At 42.3% G+C, this 19,350-nt stretch overlaps 1 protein-coding gene across 3 annotated transcripts in view; it reads left to right on the forward strand.

The window, feature by feature from the left end:
* SBF1 (SET binding factor 1) overlaps positions 1–19,350 on the forward strand; it is a 91,644-nt gene that overhangs the window by 53,678 nt on the left and 18,616 nt on the right. For 2 of the 3 annotated variants that reach the window (XM_018560746.1, XM_018560748.1), the window contains exons 2-16: positions 2,515–2,600; positions 3,805–3,936; positions 5,035–5,157; positions 6,889–6,999; positions 7,165–7,188; positions 11,883–11,988; positions 12,755–12,887; positions 13,083–13,191; positions 14,656–14,769; positions 17,158–17,235; positions 17,723–17,836; positions 17,935–18,063; positions 18,159–18,257; positions 18,706–18,910; positions 19,116–19,228. In XM_018560746.1, the coding sequence (XP_018416248.1) occupies positions 2,515–2,600; positions 3,805–3,936; positions 5,035–5,157; positions 6,889–6,999; positions 7,165–7,188; positions 11,883–11,988; positions 12,755–12,887; positions 13,083–13,191; positions 14,656–14,769; positions 17,158–17,235; positions 17,723–17,836; positions 17,935–18,063; positions 18,159–18,257; positions 18,706–18,910; positions 19,116–19,228 (1,676 nt within the window). The remainder of the gene's footprint in view (positions 1–2,514; positions 2,601–3,804; positions 3,937–5,034; positions 5,158–6,888; positions 7,000–7,164; positions 7,189–11,882; positions 11,989–12,754; positions 12,888–13,082; positions 13,192–14,655; positions 14,770–17,157; positions 17,236–17,722; positions 17,837–17,934; positions 18,064–18,158; positions 18,258–18,705; positions 18,911–19,115; positions 19,229–19,350) is intronic. The other variant, XM_018560747.1, reaches the window with a different exon arrangement.

Consider the following 19,350-nt stretch of genomic DNA (forward strand, 5'->3'; position numbering starts at 1 on the left):
AGTGATCTCAGAATGATCTTAAACTGGTGATAAAGGCAAGCTTATTGACATAGGCCGATAAGAAGCCAGAAGCTACATACAACTAAAATATTACTTTTGTATGGCCTGATCCTTTAAAGGAGAACTATGAGGTGAGTGCTTTTCAATCACCTCATAGTTCTAGCCGACCTGTGACAATGAGACTGTCACAGGTCGGCTCAGTAGATCGGGAAGTGAGCGAACATATACCGGCGTTCGCTCACTTCTCGATCCTGTCACGGCTCTCTGCCCTCCCCCTGGATTCCCCCCTCCCCACTCCGATCCTCCAGCACTGACTGGCGGAACGGACGGGGGAGGGGGCGGGTACAGCTGGCTCTGCCTCTAGATAGGCAGAGCCAGCTGTCACTCACGCAGCTGGGCGGATCCAGACATAATTGTCGGGATCCGCTTCAGCTGCGGGGTCTCAGTATACCGCGGTATACTGAGCTTAGGGTGACGGGAGGATGCTAGTTTGTGTCCTCCCGTTACCCTAAGGAGAACTATGGGGAAAAGCCCTAACCCCATAGTTCTCCTTTTAAATGTCAGTCCATCCAAAGACAATTTCATGTCTTTGGACAGATGGCATTCTCTGAATGCCCACTCTCTTAGGGCTCAGATTAAAGTAATCTTAATTTCAAAAGGTTTTTTTAAGACATTTCAAATGCTGATAAAATTACTTACAATGGATGCTGCTTCTTCATGTTTAACAGTTTGTTTCCTGTAGAATCTGGTCTTCTGAGCACTGGCCCTGATATCCTGTTTTAGGGTGGCTCCTTTCCCTTGTATGGTATCAGGTTGTTGATGGTAGGAGCCCAGACGGGGGGGTACTTGCCAGTACGATTGGTACCTCTACTCAAGTAGACTAGGATAACGTACAATCTCCTGCGTAGTGGTAGCCAGTACAGGGGCAGTCCAAGAGCACAGTAGCAAAATCACAATCCGGAATCAAAGTCGTTGAATGTAGCAGATGTCGGTGCAGGCAGCAAAGCATCAGGGTCACGGAACAGGCCAGGGGTCGGTAACAGGAATCAGAACAGGTATAATGCCAGGCACTCTAAGCCTAACAATAACCAAGCACAGAGTGACTCACCCTTCCTGCTTATATTCCTGCTGGCGATGAGATTCATTTCCAGAGGCGGACCACTTTCTTGGACAGGCGTGCACTGTCCCTTTTAAGAGGAGGTCCAGTGCGCATACATGCCTCTTCCTGCATGGCACTGGACGAAGGAATGAGCGGACACCACACATGGCAGCCGTCAGGCTCGGCGCTGCAGGGAGCAGCGCACCCTGTCTCCAGCTGTACAAGGAGAGCACCTGGCGGCGCGGGACGCTGCTGTAGGTAGCAGGTAAGTCCTCACCTAGGGTCCTATGGAGCTGCCCTTGAGTGTGCTAGTAGACACAGCAGAGCAAGCCTCTCCCTCCCTCCTTCCTTCTCCCTTTTGTAAAGCTAGTACATGGACGGCTGCTGTAGACTGTGCTGTCCCTTTTGATCTTGTACTGGACAGGACGTTCAGGGAAGAAGAGCTGAGAGAGTTGGAGCCAGCTGTTTGGAAGCATGAGGACTGTATTTGGGCATCATATATAAGAAATTATTTTCTGGGCAATGTATATTTGTTTGATCTGGATTCATTATTGAAATCAAGTTTGAGAGTTTAATACTATGTTAATTGGACAACTTGCAAATCCTTGTCTTATCTTTTGCACCAAGCCCCCCCACTGAAGCCACTTAGAGCAATCAGGTTTTTTTTCCTTAGGCTAAGTGGGCCAGAAGACACCACAATGAAGCTGTGGGCTAGTGCATATATTCTCTGATGTCTGAGACCAGCATTAAGTAACTTAACACCGGAACATATACGTTTGATGGAAAGGAGAGGAAGGACATTCAAAAAGAAAACCAATAGATTTTAAAGAAAACATTTGAAATACTACATTTGTGTAGCTTAGCTTAATGATAAGAATAGTTAGGTGCTGCATGCAATGCACCAGGATAATTTACTGTCCCTTTGTTACCTATACACCTCTTTTTTCTTTACTGCCTCACCACTGGAGTCATCCTTTGATGCAGTAAGAGATATTTAGTACTTCCAGGTATGAAAGACCATTAAACTCTCTCTCTGCCTAAGCACCCGGTTACTAGACCCAGGCAGTGGGGGTAGGCAGAAAGTCCTTAGCCCTCTGTTATCTCTATCCAGATTGAGCTTTCACAGGCCTTTTTCTCTTCTGTCCTATGGGCAAACAGTGATTTAAAGAAAAGGTGAGTATAAGGAGATGGGGGTTCAGGCAATTATAAGTGAACTGCAAGGGGGAAGCAATGGACTTATTTAAACGGTTTGAATTTGTAAAATGAAGGAAAACTTCTTGCGTGCGCTGTTTTTCCTACTTCTAGGGTTCTTTTGTCATTTCAAAATGATGTCTAGATTGCAGTGATCATTGACTTGTAGTAATATATTATGTGCATGTTATGCTCAGTATTTTTTCCATTTTCTTTTTCTTCAGGCAGTGGCATTGGACAGGGTAAGATTCTGCAGCGGTTCCCCGAGAAAGATTGGGAAGATAACCCTTTCCCCCAGGGTATTGAACTGGTAAGAGTTATACAAAAGTTTTCAAGTATGTATATTATGGTTTGTTACCTATATGAATCATTTGCTTTTAAGATGTATATAAATTAGATTAAGGTCATGTCATTCATTTTAATGTTGGTTATTAATGGGAACTGCAATTTCTGTCCATATTCAGACTTCTTATTACATGTAGACATTGGATAGACCCAGCTTTGTCCACCCAACATTATGTCCCCCATGCTTAAACTGGTGACACTGGGAGTAGAAATGTTAGTGGCTGTTTTTCAGTTTTTACTTATAATAGGGAGATAACCTCTAGCACAAAGTTTCCTGCATTGGTCTTTATCCCTACTTTTGCACTACCTGAAGTCTAATGGAGTAGCAAATATTAGCATTAAGAAGTTAACTTGACATTTTCCCCAAGAAAACATTAACATTTATACGGTATAAAAGCAAAATCAGTTTACGTCCTCTCATCATTGTAAACGCGTATACTGTTCTGCTAGTATGCATAGTTCATCAAGAATCTGTACTTCTGCACGTCCACTTGTGTAATTCAAGAATGGCCATCCATCTCTGCAGGACTTCATTAGAAGATCTTTTCTGCTTAGTGGTCTTGCAGTATGCTTTGATGTAGAAGCAGGTTGGCAGGTCAAGTAAAAGCGTATTTAAACTCAAGAACAAAAGTTGAATATATTCCAGCTTACCAGCCCTTAGATGTTGTGGCTGCATTTGTTTTCTTTTTTTTTTTATGGGTTTTTTACCTTTTTTTTTTTTTTTTTTTTTCCACCTGCCGATACTGCGAGTAACACACTTTGTCTTTGGCTGACAATACCCCTTCAATGTACTGTATCTACAGGGGTGTGGAAATTTAAAAAAAACACCTACTTGTCCAAGGACTAAAGCTGGGGCCCAATCTACTTGTCCCTCATGACAATCTACGTGTCGTGATACAAAAGATAGTTTCAACCAAAACCGTATTTAACCGTGCTAAGAAACACTCCTCATTGGTCAGCGTGGTCACCTGATTTGTAGTTTCACCACAGCTGGAGGGCTAGAGGTTCCCTACCCCTGCTTCAACACATGCATTATCATTGTTACTAATCAGCCCAGTGTTAGTATGTAATATTTGATTTTCTCTACAAAATCTTTTGCCAGTAACTTTTTGAGGTTTCTTTATTGATACTTATGTGTTATACACACCTTTTTTTTGTTTTTATTATAGTTCTGTCAACCCAGTGGATGGCAGCTATGCACAGAGAAGAATCCTCCAGCATTCTTCATCGCTGTTCTGACAGACATCAATTCAGAACGTCATTACTGTAGCTGCTTCACCTTCTGGGAGGAGTGTGCACCGGTACGTCATCTTTATCTGCTATGTACTATGCTATCCACCCATGGTTCTTATCTTCCTATACTATGTTGTTTCTGTATGCTTTGTCTGCAGTACTGCTCATGCAAGGCTGTTCAGTGAGCCTCTTTGGAGAGTAAGGGCACTTGCGCTCAACATGGGAAAAGCATTTGGTGGAGCTTAGGCATGAAATTTGGCTTAAAGAGCAACTTTGCACCCACCCCCTCCCCATATTTTTCGGTTCCTTTTACCATGTTTCTCTGTTAGCCTTCAGATACATATTCGCATACCAAGAGAATCCAGTATTGTTTTGCAGTAATCTGCCGCTTCAGTGTTGCACGCCCATTCCCGTACAACCATCTTCCTCTTATACGTCATCGAGAGCTAGCTGTCTCTCCCTGATGACACACATGTGCCATGGTGAGTCACCAGCGGACCAGCTACAAGAACCAGGTGTAGACAGCCACCCCCTTGACAATGTGCTGCTGCACTTGCACACATTCTATAGATTATTCCAATGCCTCCTGTGATGTGTGACATGAGTGACCTAGAAGGCTGGGGGCCCTGTCATTCTGGCCTAAGCAAGAAATGCAGGACAGGTATGAGGAGTTTAAAAAGGGTATTTCCAAAAAACAAAGAAAATTTGCAATTTTGTTACAGGAGGGGGCCAAACAAATATTGGGGGATGTGGAGAATGATGGTGAAGGTTTGCTGTAAGTATAAATGACACCGCAGCTTTGGCACCTGATAATTCTGAGAAAATTAAGAGGCTTTGACGTGCGAGGAAACAACTGGATTAGCGTGTTAAGTAATATGCAGAGATACCTACTCAGGAGCCTTATCCCTGGCTGGATCCACTGCTTGTATATTGTGTGGTATAGCAGTGGAGCTGAATTATCTTACTATGCCCCTTTTATGTCCTTTAGGCTTGCTGTAAAGGATGAATAGCTTGTGGAAATTGTGTACAGGATCGTCTAACTTTAGCCAATATGTTAGAAAAAAATGTCTTCATATTTTGAGTTGAAAGCCACAGAAATCAAAATACATCTGATAATTATATTTTTGACGTGCTTTTCTGTAATTATTTGTAAAATGTTTTCATAGAACCTTATTGACCAGAGGGATGGAGAAGCAGAGGAAGGTTCCCCCTTACCATCTACAACTCAGCTGTATGCTCCTAAGACTTTGGTGCTTGTATCACGTCTGGACCATCCGGAGGTCTTCAGGGTGAGCATTGCTTGCTGGCTTTAAATGGCCTTCCTTCTGTCTGTCTGGTGTCAATAGTCAAACCTGTTTTATAAATTTGTGACTATATTATATCAGTATATCATGTTTATAGGTTTCGTTTTCTTGTATGCAGCATGCATGAAGTACATTGTCTGCTACTAAATACTAAATATAATGAGGTACATCCTTTTAGAATAAAAGCCGGCTATAAACCTCCTGGCATGTTGGAGGGCTTTGCATCCTTTCATGCCCCATATTGTCCCACTAGCATTGGGTGCCGACTCTCATAGGAAGGCCTGGTTTTCGCTGACTCCTTGTGAACATTTTCCATCCTTGCAGACTTCATCTTCTCTATTGGTGTAAGTGCTTGCTGTTAGAAAAACTGTATTAGGCTGTAAATTTGCAATGGACCCATACAGATGAAGCAGCTAAAGGTAGGCACAGCATTGTGTCTATGATTAGGCAATATATATCATATTTCATGCATGGTGAATATTGTAACCACTTAGACACTGGCCTGTACGTAATTAAAGTATTGATAGGCTTGGTGGCTGCCATTGCTGACTGGCTTCTGATAATTCTACTTACCTGGCTGTAATGCTGGCCTGGTACAAGTATGCTGGAAAATGAGAGTCGGAAGTCTTCTGCATATTTGTTCTGGCCCAGCGACTCAAAGTATTGAAGCAGGCGGGTTAGCATAACAGCCAGGTAATTACCACCCCCCTACCAAGTTTTGTGTATAACAAAAATAAGAACATTTGCTGTAATCTACTCTGTTCTTGATACACAGTCAGTTTAAAGGAGACCTATGAGGAGAGTGTAATGCGGTCATCCCCATAGTTAGAGGCGACGTGTGACACTGCAGCTGTCACACGTTGGCTGTATTGATCGAGAACTGAGCATTCGCATACCGCTGATCGCTCAGTTCATGAATTTCTCCCTGCAGAGAGCGATGACTGTCAGTCACCTCTCCCCACCAGGATTCCCCTCTCAGTTTCTCCAGCGCTGATTGACATGGTGACAGGGGAGGGGGGCGGTCACAGCTGGCTCTGTCTCTAAAGAGCAAGCTGTCAATCGGATAGCTGGGTGGATCCGACAACATTGTTGAGATCTTTCGCAGCTGCAGCGCGACTCTGCGCTGTCAGGATATAGTGGGCAATAGCCCGCTATTTGCTGAGTTTTGGCCACAGGAGGACATTTAGTAAATATTCTCGTGTGTCCCAAAAGAGAACAAACACCAAAAAAGGTTTGGCCATATTTCTCTTTTAAGCACAATTTCCACAATTCTCATTTGTGAGTTTGTAATACAATAAAACATTGTTGACATGTTTACTTTCTTACAAGTTAAACCTACACATAATGGGTTCTATATGTGGCAGTGGTGAACATGATGGTAATAGCTGTCAGTAATGAGATGATGTACATAAGAATATATTCTTGCACTGGTAGCCCATCAAGAAAATGAGCCATAAAATGCTTTTTTTTCCTTGGCATCAATTATAAAAATCAGACCTGCATACACATTGTACAGTTAAGCAGCGTGGAGTATATTTTTAGCGAGGGAAAAAGTGTGCTAGCTGATAATAGTGTATGTGTTTTGGCTGGGGGATGAGGAGACACATTTGTTCCATCCCTCAGGCCTACTGTGAACTCTAATTGACCAAATACTTAATGCTTATGGTTCTGTATTTAAGAGGAAGATGTACTGATGCAGCACATTTCATTTTACAGGATTCCCTGGGCCTGATTTATACCATTCATACGGATGGATTGAGTGTGTCTCTGGAGAATGTCGTTGGAAACTTGATAACCTGCACTGTCCCTGTCGCTGGAGGCTCCCAGGTCAGTGTTTCCCTCCTGACCCATTCATTCATTGTTCCTGGGGTCTGTCACAGAGGGCTCCTCTTAGCATTTGCTGCCTGCCCATTAGGACCTAGTAGTTGTTAGCTGCTTTACGATTGTGTATGTTGCTTTCTGACTCCGTGTTGATATGTTTTTTTTTCTCAGTCTGACCTGGAGCAGGATGGTATGGTATGCACTTCATTATAATTCCTGCCACACTGCACACTGCCTGCTTCTCCTCTTCCATCACATCCTTTGATATGGGGGAAGCATCCTATCCCCAGCACTAAGGTTTCAATAAGAAGTTTGGGAAGGCATGAGAGCCACTAACCAAAATGGAATCACAAAACGAGCTTTAAATGTTATTAAATATATGCACGGAAAACTAAAAATATAGAGTTTAACCAGTTCTTTAGTATATTGAGAAACATTTGTTTATATGAAGAGTAATTTCCCTGTGAAGTCCCATTTCTGAAGCCCTTTCCAGTTCTGACTAACATCTACTCACAACCACAGATAGATTTATAAAAAGAGGAAATAGACATGACTGGACCACAGACGACTTTTTGTTCATTCGGATTACAGGAATAACAGCGATTAGTTGTTAAGCACTTTTGGGCTTTAAACTGTGAAGGGTTTAGGCAAAAACGTAAGCACAGTCAAACTTTTGTTTTCTGTAGCAAAGTGGGGAAGGGTACCGATACCGAGTATTTAGGCGAGTACTCTCCCAAATGCTCCGATACTTATCCCGATATCGGAACTTCCGGTCAGAGGGAGATTTCCTCTGACCGGCGGTGTTGTGAGGGAACATGGAGACGGCTTCCTGGCGAGTCAGTAAGTCGGGCCGTGGGTAATGACTTGCGGTCCTGATTGGCCGGGAAGCCGGCTCGATGCTGATTGGCCAGGAAGCCAACTTCCCAGCCAATCAGCATCGAGCCAGCCAATCAGGAAGCCGGGCCATGGATGATGACCTGGCTTCCTGATTGGCTAGGAAACCGGCTTCCCAGCCAATCAGCATAGAGCCGGCCAAACAGCATGGAGCCGACTTTCCGGCCAATCAGGAAGCCGGGCCGCGGGTGATTACCTCGCATCCTGATTGGCCGCAAAACTGGCTACGTGCTAATTGTCTAGGAAGCAGGCTTCTCAACCAATCAGCATCAAGCCGCCCAAACAGCTGGCTTGATGCTGATTGACTGGGAAACTGGCTTCCCAGCCAAGCAGCATGGAGCTGGCTTCCCAGGCAATCAAGAAGCCAGGTGCAGGTAATGACACGTTCCCCAGCTTCCTGATTGCCCGGGAAGCCGTGCTCTATGCTACTGAAAGTACTTGGTATTGGCGAATACCGAAAGATAAATATCGGTACGCGATACTGAAAAACCGGTATCTTGTGGCCAAGACTCAACCACTGTCGGCTTTTTATTTCTTTCTATCTCCCCATTGTGAAAATATTATCACAGTGACAAGGGGGTCAGAGGGACCGAAAGTGATGACAAATGTATCCAATGGGGATTGAAGGTGTGCCTGCCTTTCTTGTTGACATCTACCCCCCTTCTCCATTTCTTGTCCTAATGTTGCAGGCATAAAAAGTTAGGGTAAATTTCCTTGTGTCATAAACCTCAATAAGAAGCCGACTAAAGTTCTAACCCTTCTCATTCCATCAATAACTCTTACATTCTGATGGTGCACATATGCTGAACCATTTCAATTCAGTCTAGATCTGTAGGCCTTAAAGCATCTTGGGGATAAGTGTATGACTGTCTCTCGAGTCATGTAGCTCCTTTAAATAGGAACTTGTGAATACATTAGCTCAAAAATGTTCTCTTATTTTTCCATAAATCAGTTAACTGTTGTATTGAGAGGTAACTCCCAGAGTATAGTCATAACTTGGACACACTGTAGCTGCTTTACTAGCAAATATATATATTTTTTCTGATGATATTACATAGTAAATGTATTTTGCTTTTAAAGTGTGGTCACCAGGACAAATAGAGGCACAAATCTCCCCAGGGGGACACAAACTGCAATTAAAACTGGAAAAAGGGTCCAACCCTTCTACATTCCATCCCAAACTTACCAAAGATTTTTCTATATACTGTTCCGAAAGAGAATGATTGCTTAAGGTGAAGCCGTGTTAAATTTAATTGAATCATGTTAAAGTTGAAGTCCCAAGAGAACAGCATCTACTCCTTTTAGTATATTAACCTCCAATAATATAAAGAACCTCAATAGGCAAGAGTTCTAGTCTTGCATCTGTTTTCTTACGATGAAACACAAATTCTTAAAGCTGCACTCTTAAAAACACAAATCAATGCAGCCTTTTAAATCTTTTCTATTTCATTAAATGTATATATAAATGCTGGCAGTGTAAGTCCTTGACTTGCAGCTGCAGTACAGCAGGGCTCACACTGGAGAAGGAGTAGCATATTATATCATTTTATCTTTGTGGTTAGCTGTTTGCTTGGAGTGGCGCTTTAAGCTCCTAAAAATGGCCACCGCTAGTGATGTTGTGAAACAATACTAGAAGTTCTACAACTACAAAACTCTGCCATTCTGCAGGATGTAATACCGTATATACTCGAGTATAAGCCGAGATTTTCAGCCCATTTTTTTGGCTGAAAAGTGCCCCCCTCGGCTATAGTATTCCTTTTTAAAAAGGTGAATTCTGGTTGGCTCATTCGCCTACTTGCTTTTTGCATTGTATCTTTTGGGGTCTCAACACAAGATCTCCATGCCATAATTTGATTTTCTACTTGTTTTGGAGTCCTGGTCCTCTCGCTTAAGCAGATGTTTGCACTCCTCCTTTTACCTTCTCCATAGTGTTATAAAGTCCCATTCACCCACAAATTGCTCCATTAGAATCATGCCAATAGCTGCAGGTGTGAGCCACTGTACAAAGCAACTTGCACCCAGGGATGCTTGTCCTGGCAGCGGTCATTGTTCTTTACAGTGCATGCTGCCTGCAGCTGTTTACATGAGATTCATGCGATTGGCCTCAAGTGTGAATAGGGCCTAAAAAGTTTTTTCTTTTGGGGGTTGTGTATCTTCCCTAATTTAGTGTAGCAGATCTGGAACCTCGCCACGGAGTCTGAAAGATAGAAGAAAGATGATCTAAGTCTGCATCCTCTACTGGAAGATACGATTTGGGTCAAACAATGCTTTAATCTAACAGGGTAGTTGTTATGCAGCACTTTAATGTGCCTGAATGAGAAAATACACTGAGTGGCCAGATTATTATGACCACCTGATGTTTGTAGGCTAATTAGCTATAATTTTGCGCTGAAGTTGCTAGAGGGCCAGAACATTATAAATAGGGAAGCAGGTTGTTTACCACGACAGTAGAAGTGATTTTTTTCTGAAGATATGGGTAAACAACGCGATTTAACAGCCTTTGAACGTGGGATGATTGTTGGCGCTCGGAGCCATGGAGCGAGTATCAGCAAAACAGCAGAATTCGTTAAATGTTCAAGAGCAGCTGTTGTTAAAGTGTTTAAAGACTGGACTGTCAGCCGAAAATCTGGGTCTGAACGTGCGAATTGTGGCGGTCAGCGACTAGTCAATGTTAGGGCAGAACGGAGAGTGGCAAGACTGGTACAAGACAACAGAAGGGCAACAGTGCAGTGTCAGATTCCTCGCATCACCTTTCAACAACTCGTGGAGTCACGAGGCGGCCCAACGAAGTCATCTGGTGGAGTTATCTCGTGGCCCAACGAAGTACTGATGGGGTGGTCATAATAATCTGGCCACTCAATGTATGTTCCTATTTTAAATAGGAGAGATTGAAGTAGGCACAGACCTCTTGGCTTCACGTTTTAATCCAGCTTGGCGAACCTCGGGCCAACATGTCTAAAAAGCTGTGTGCAACATTTTCATGTGCGTTGGGAAGTGTTTCCGTTCAGACAGGAGCTCATTTTAGGTGTGATCGGGTGCAATCTCTAGTGTGTTTTTGTTGCGCCGTTCTTTACTGATGTATGTTTTCATGCATTCTGCGTTTCTTTGGTCAATGAAAGTCAAGTAAGGTGGTGGTTGTTGGGTGTGAGGGCTTATTGTCATGCACTTAAAGACATGAAAATAAACATAACTTGCGTTTTTCATGTGCTGTCATTGATGTGTAATGGGGCAAAAACACGCGTTACCGTACTAAGTCACATTCAGACAACAGTGGCATTTCCCTAGTCATGCATGAACATACATTAAATTGCATAGTTAAAGGGCCTTACTCACTACAAACTGAGCTGCTCACTTTACTTAGATCTCACAATTAATAGTACGTTGCTGCTCTTCTGCCCTTCCTCTGTGTTTGATAAATTCCCTTGTTTATGCTCTTCTATATAAACCGCACCCTAATGATTTCCATCTGTGCTACACATGGTGCATAATTGGAGGATAGCTTTGTCTGCACTGAGTAAGGATGTGCTCCATCCATGAGAAACAAATACCTGCATGATGTTACACTTGTATTCATTTTTATAAAGCTTTGTTAACTAAATACAGTTTATATTTAGATTTACAGAAGTGTTACCCTCGTGTAGTGTAGATGTCAGTGATGTCAATATAGTGACACACTATATACATTTTAAAATTGCATTCCATCAATAATTACATAAGCTTATTCCTCTTGACCCTCATGGCTGTTGTATTGCTGAACCTTAATAGTAAATTGTTTTTTTGCTGCCCACCCTTACACTCCCTGTCCTTAGTCTTCTCTTCTGAGCCTTGTTGCTTTATACAGTCCACCTTTTACCCCTCCTTCTATCTGAGCTGCGCCACCTAGTATTTAGCATAATCCAGTATCTTTCCTTGCTCTACCTTTTTTATCTTCTGGATGTATAGATATCAATTCTGTGTTTGCAATATCTAAATGTTTCTATTCGTGCTATTTGCAGAGAACGATATCACTGGGAGCCGGAGATCGTCAAGTGATCCAGACCCCAATTTGTGACTCTCTTCCAATCAGTAACTGCAGTGTGGCCCTGCTATTTCGACAGCTTGGTATGCAATATAACTGGTCTCTAAATTTCTGTTTCTGATGGTTGTACATAATGTACATTTAGCTCCACATACAATTTTATATTACCTGACAGCATATTACAAATGTGTTAGCTAAATCGCATATCCTGCCTAGACTTCTCTGCATGTTTTCCTGAGGTAGTCATTCATAAATAAACTGTGAATTCTGGGAATAGACATCTTATGCACTGGCAGGAGCATGCTTAAAATACTTATGACATCAGATAGCTGGCCATAGGCTGGTATACAAGCATTCATACAAAAAATCAGAACATTCCATAATGCTTTCATTTCAAACTGTTTGGTTTTACATTCGATTTTGGAAACTGAGTTTTCCAAATGAAAATCACATTCACTATTTGAATTTCATTTTTTGTTTTGTTACTATGGATTTTATTCAATCATCAATTTGACCCTATTAACTATTAGAAAATCCTTTAAACGCTCTGGAACCAAGTGTTTTTCCCGAATGAAATTGTACTGGTGTATGGCCAGCTTAAGTGGTCACATGGAGTCAGAAATTCCCCCATTCCGGCATAGTTTGCTTTGCTAATTGCTTTTATGCATTTACATGAGATCTAGTGTAAATGGTTATCTTTTCCCATTATAATACAAGCATACTTTAATTTCACCCACATACTTGCTAACTGTAATTTGTCATTCTACAAAAGATCATGCAACCTCTTCTGTAGTAATAAATGACCGTTTCTGCCTGTCTTCATTTTTGCTATAACTCCTCTGTTCCCAGGCATCACCAATGTATTGTGCCTCTACTGTGCGGCTCTTACTGAGCATAAGATCTTATTTCTGTCCCGGAGTTACCAACGCTTGACAGAAGCCTGCAGAGGCCTTCTGGCTATAATGTTCCCACTTAGATACAGGTACAGTGTCTGTTTCACATTATCTTATTTATTAGTATGTATGTTTATATTCTTGTTTGATTTATTATACTAAGTCTACTCAAAGGTGTACTGTTCAGAGGAACAAACCTAAACAAAACAATTTAATTTGCTGTGATATTGGTAGGTGTAGTATTTCATGTGCTTTGTCCTTCATGTGTTCTGTCTATCTTTCAGTTTCACATATGTTCCCATTCTACCTGCTCAGCTTCTTGAGGTCCTTAGCACCCCCACACCATTCATCATTGGAGTAAATGCTCTGTTCCGGTCAGAGACACAAGACCTGGTAAGGATATCATTTAATATTGGGATTTTCTAGGCCAGTTTAGAAAAGTTAGCACATTATTCACTTATTTAGCACTGATGTTTGCTTTTTAGTGCATGAAAATTTTAATAAAAAAAATAGGGCTGCCTGTGGGGGTGTAAAATCAGCTGAAGACAATGTGGTAGAAAAATAAAGGATGCCTCTCTGCTTTGTTGAAAGTTTTCATTTCAGCCAATTCTTGAACAACATATATAGTAGGGATGCACCGATACCGATACTACGGTAGTATCGGTGCCGAGTATTTGGGCGAGGACCCGTACTTGCCCAAATGCTTCGATGCCTTGCCCGATACTTGAGCTTTCTGGTATCGGGATGGTGGGAAGCGAGTCATTACGCGCTGCCTGGCTTTCTGATTGACCGGGAAGCTGGCTCCATGCTCCATCATCTCTTGTGACGAGTGAGCATGGAGCCGGCTTCCCGGGCTTTCCGATTGCCCAGAAAGCCGGCTTCATGCTCCCTCGTCAACCTGGTGATGAGTGAGTATGGAGCTGGCTTCCCGACCAAGCAGAAAGCCAGGCAGCGCGTGATGACTCGCTTCCCACCTTCCCGATACCAGAAAGCTCAAGTATCGGGTTAGGCATCGAAGCATTTGGGCAAGTACGGGTCCTCGCCCAAATACTCATCATTACACGTTTTTAATGCCGTGTTGCCCTGCTTCCTGATTAGTAGAGAAGTTGGTAAATCAGGAACCCGGGCAATGTGTCATTACACAGCGCCCAGCTTCCTGATTGGCCAGAAATCCGGCTTCATGCTTTCTCGTCACTGGTTGACGAGGGCGCCCGGAGACGGCTTTCCTGCAAATCCGGGAAGCTGGGTGGCGAGTCTTTACATGCTTCCCGGCTAACCAGCAAGCCGGGTGGCGAGTCATTACATGCCACCTGGCTTCCTTAATGGGACTTCCGGTATCGGTATTCGGTATTGGTGAGTACCGAAAAACAAATATTTGTACTCGATACTGAAAAACCGGTATCGGTGCATCCCTAATATAAAGTTTTTATAATTGTAAAAATAGATTAAAAAAATGTAGTTTCACGGTAAAATACGTAGAGGGAAATAGAAAATAGTGGAGAAATTGCCTGGTACAGCTTTGTAAATGGCTAAACATGGGGATTTTCATTTACCTAGTGCATTACGGTGTGTCCATAGATGGCAAATAGGAGCACCATTTCTGATAATTGGTTTGTGTAGGGCTTACTGACCTAGCAGTATTATGCATGAGCATCTTTTAGAACTGTACATTAGAAAACATGGGTCTGCCAGAATTGTGATGTAGAATTTGTGGCTGAAAATTGATCATCATTAACAGACAACCTTGCTGGTTGTTCTTGGTGAAAGATCTTTCTGTCTGTGGGCAGTCTGATTCTTTCTGTTCGTTTTCCTTGATTCTAATTCTTGTTCCCCTCTAACATTTCTTTTCTTCCTCAGCTTGATGTGGTAATTGCAGATTTAGATGGTGGCACTGTAACGATCCCAGAATGTGTCCAGATTCCTTTGTTGCCTGAGCCGTTGCTCCATTATACACTAGAGGCCTTGTCACAGGTAAGAGAAGCTTCTGTCTCTGATCACCTTTTTATATACAGTATTTCCCCTGAGAAAAATGAAGGCATTGCCCATAGCAATATGTCAGTTTTCAGCTCTTCATTTTTCCAGCGCAGGTTAGAATGTCATGTAACTGATTTTTGGATAATGCTGCAGGTTTTCATCTCCACTAGTTTTTCCAGATCACCCTTAAAGTGCATATCTACTTTTGCTGACAAGTTGGCATAACACCTATTTTATATTTGTTACATGTTTCATTCACATAGCATAATATAAAAGGTTAGTTTTTTTTAAATATTTATAAGTATGCAGTGTGAATGGGGACACACAACATATAGTGTTTTGTCCCCTCACATTTGACTGCAGAAGTGGAACTACACTTTAATTTCTTTGTACAGGCCACAGTCGCAATTGCCTTCTGTGATTTTTTTATTTTATTGCGGAAGTCTTGTGCCACCTAGTGTTGTATTTGACAGTATCTCAGAGATAACAATGTAAATATGCTGCAGGTTGCCTCCCAGCAGGAATACTTCACAGACAGATAAGGGAGCATTTGCACCTTTGGTCAAAGCGACATTGTAAATTAGAAATAGTTGACAAAGGCAGGATGATTGCATTGCCACAGAATAGAAATACAGGGGAGTAAAATAATTTGTGAAGATGGGAATTAGTACATAAGGTTTATTGAAGCATAAGACACCTATTATTTGTAGCAGTTTTTGTTGAACACCGTAAGGTGTTTCAGTTTGAGACTGTTCTGGGATTATTCAGAATTTGCTGGCAGGTGACCTTCTGTCCGCCTTTTAAGCTGCTTTTTTATTCCCATTATTTTGTATCGGAAGAGAAGCAGTTCTGCTGTTGCTGACCTCTCCTCCTCCAAATGATGCTTGTTACTTGACTGTCATGCTTAGGTCATTGGCTGCCAGACTTTAAAGAAGAACACAAGGCACATTTTTTATTAACCCTTGAAGTGGACTACCCCCACACTGCAGGGGTTAACCGCTCGTTAAATAGTTATACTCACCTGATCCTCGGAGCTGGCTTGTTCTTGTTCGGTCTTTCCAGCCTCTCTCCCCCTCTCATGCAGCAGTCTAAGGATCCTCGAGTCATCATGTTCTACACCAGGGCTCAAAATTTCAAGTCCTGAGCTACTAGCCAGGCCTTAAGAGTTACTCGCCACCAGTCGCCCACCCTGTTCTACACAGTGTGTGTAGATGTGAGGACCCCAAAGGGACATATCATCACTGCAGTGTAGCAGGCTGGAGGGAGTGCTGTGACAGCTGGCTGGCTCATCGGTTCGGGTGAGTATTAAAAAAAATGTTTTGCAACTAGACCAAAACGAACATTTAACCTTAGCAGTGCGGGGGTTAATAAAAAAAAAAGCAGTGCGGTACTGAAATGAAAGGGAGAAAAAGGTAAAGTGTAAAAAAAAGAAAGTTGGGAGGAGATCAGCCACACACATAGCATTAGAACAAGTGAGGTTAGTAGTAGAATTCCCCTTATCTTTTCATAGAATGTTGCATGAAGTAAACCTATGTGGATCACTGTGACTACAGCCACATAGTGTTGGGTGTATAAGATTGCATGGGCATCTAGTAATGGCAGCTGAACAAATTTGTGAGATGTGTTTATAAAACTGGGAGAAATACGGGACTGCCTTTCCTGATCTAATTATACTAGGTGCACTTCTTTTTTGGCCTTTAGCCCTCATTCACACTAGAAAATGCCGGCAGGTACAGCTCCGTGCTGCATGCACAGCCGCATCGGGCAGCTCCCAGGAAGGACAGGTGCTGCATGTGATTAGTACGCAGCCCCGTCCTTCTCTAGGGAGTACGCAGCCGTACGCCGCCCTATGCTCACCCGCCCGTACTCGTATGGACAGGATGGACCCTGTCTGCGTCCGAGCCAGGAGATAGAGAAGGACGGGGGCTGCGTACTAAGCACACGCAGCACCTGACTTCCTGGGAGCTGCCCAATGCGGCCGTGCATGCAGCACGGAGCTGTACAAGCCGGCATTTTCTAGTGTGCATTTTCTAGAATGAGGGCTTATACTTGAGTCATTCACTCGAAGCAAGCCTGCAAATTAGAAGGTCAGAGTATAGTCGACACTCCCGGTCTTCTTGTTTTATGTTGGTTCGTCAGAAATGAATAAAGATGGTTTCAAGATGAGAGCCAGGCAGTCAGCGTTTTCAGAAGGATCGATTAGCAATGATACCCTCTTCATTAATTCTCTCGCTCTCTCACTCGTTCCCTCTCTCTCCCTTATCATTAATAACAATGCTGAAACATAATTAGAAAGAGTGGGCTTTTCCCAAATGGACATTTGATGTAAATATTTGATTCTGTTAATTTCCGTCAGATTGGCTAGCATACACTCTTCTTCCTTAGGTCCTAGATCCTGCTCTTCAGATAGCTGATTTGGCATTCCCTCCATCTTCCATCACTGCCTCCACGCTTCGAATGCAGGTAAATATTTTTACTTTTGTTACCATAAGCAGTCCTCATGTTTATCATGTTGCTGCTGTGGGGACACACACAGTACCAGAGAAGATATCCTAAGGTTCTTTTTGTTTTCATCTGATTAATGACATTTCTTGATGATCAGGACCTGCACTCCAGAGTAAGGTAAGTCACAGAGGGACATAAAGGGACATGGGGAGCGTAATTTGTGACAGGGTGGAGCTAGAGGTTGATAATGGATTGATAAGTTACTCAAGCAGCAATTTCCATTTTTTGAAAGATATTATTGTATTAATGAAAGGCATTTCACTTTTTTGTTTATATGAAGCATATTTAGATTTCATAATACTATACAGCAGTTTGAGATGTGATGAAAGCAATCTGTTATTATGTGCTGCATGTATTTGCGTTTTATTGTAATGTTAGGACACCTATTGTGTCTAATTTCAGTGTTAAACGAAGGGTTACGTACCATTGTATTGTTTTCTGGCAGGATATGGAAGTGCGTGCTGTGTTCCTTCGTCTCTTTGCTCAGATCTTGCAAGGTTATCGCTGTTGTCTACAGCTGATCAGAGTTCATCCAGAACCAGTTATACGATTCCACAAGGTCAGTGTGGTCTTCTGTCATAAACATGTCTCATGTATTTTATTTTATTTGCTAGTGCCATTGAGTATCATGTTTTATGACTTCATGTCCCACTCCAGGCTTCATTTTTAGGTCAGCGTGGATTAGTTGAAGATGACTTTTTGACCAAGGTTCTAGAGGGCATGGCTTTTGCTGGCTTTGTCTCAGAGAGAGGTCCCCCATACAGATCACTGGATTTATTTGATGAGGTAGGCCAGAGATTTATTTCTGAAGGAAGATAGCATTTACCGGTCTATAAAAATGGTGCACTTACTATTATTATTACCATTTGTTTTTTCTGAAGCTGGTTGCCTACGATGTGAAGAAACTTCAGTATGACGAGGGAAATCAAAAACATCTCATGAAGTATATTCGGGATTTGGCCGAGAAGCTCTATCGAAACGTATGTTCTAAGAGATTGATACAAGGGACATAACCATCCAACATTTACCTGACCACATGTTCAGCAGTAATGCCATAGCTGCATGCTACAATTTCCTGCGGCAGACTTGTGGCTCACCAATATGCTCGAATTCAGAGGGTGTTATCAAACTTTTTTGTGACCATAGCAAGTATGTGGTATTTAGAGGAGATCACTCAAACATCAGATTTGCAGAGGACTTTTATCTTCAAGTCTTCATAATCCTAGGTTGCATTGCAGTTAGCTTTCAACATGTTCAAAAGCATTTTTTTTTATATTTTCACACCACGGTTATGTCTAATGCTTAGCAGACTTTATATAAGTGATGTTGCTGGCTTTATTTTTATGCTGAGTATTGAGCGGTTATTGTATCCATTACTTTTTGTGTGAAAGTTATTGAACATTCCCTTTATTTTCCCTTTGTCGGTAGGAAAACCCTTACCCAGCTGTCAGCATGCATAAAGTACAACGACCTGCAGAGGGCAGTCATTTGCGACCCCAGAACAAGCCTTTCCCTTTGCTGGATGAAAGCAGTATACAATGGATCTTGGACCAGGCTGCTGTAAAGCTGCAGAACGCACCTCCAGCTGTTAAAGCAGAAAAGAAATGCATGGTGCCTCCTGGACCACCCATTGGTTTGTGTTTTGGTTCTCTTGGCACTTTATCATCAGACTAGTCAAAACTCATTTTCATACTACTTGCTGTAGTCCACGTATTTGTTTTCTATACAGTTTTACTGCCTTTTCTAACCCACCCTAAATTAAATTAATTTCTGGGTTTTTTCCCTTATATTGTCTTTTCTTTTTCTCACTTTGTTGTTCTTTTATTACTTATATGTAGAAGCAATTGTGGAGCGGAATGGCAGTGCTCTAGCTAATAGCAACCGGCGGCTAGAAGTTGTGAGGAACTGTATTTCTTACATCTTTGAGAACAAAATGCTGGAAGCCAAAAAGGTGACTATTGTGGTTTAAGTAGATTATTAAAAGGCAGTACAGTTATTGTATGTATGCAGGTTTTTGTTTGTTTCCTGCATCTTTTGATATGTGCCCCCTGGCCTGTCTAAAATATATATATA

This window comes from Nanorana parkeri, unplaced genomic scaffold (assembly GCF_000935625.1).
Source record: "Nanorana parkeri isolate BGI_ZX_2015 unplaced genomic scaffold, ASM93562v1 scaffold476, whole genome shotgun sequence".
NCBI lineage: Eukaryota > Metazoa > Chordata > Amphibia > Anura > Dicroglossidae > Nanorana > Nanorana parkeri.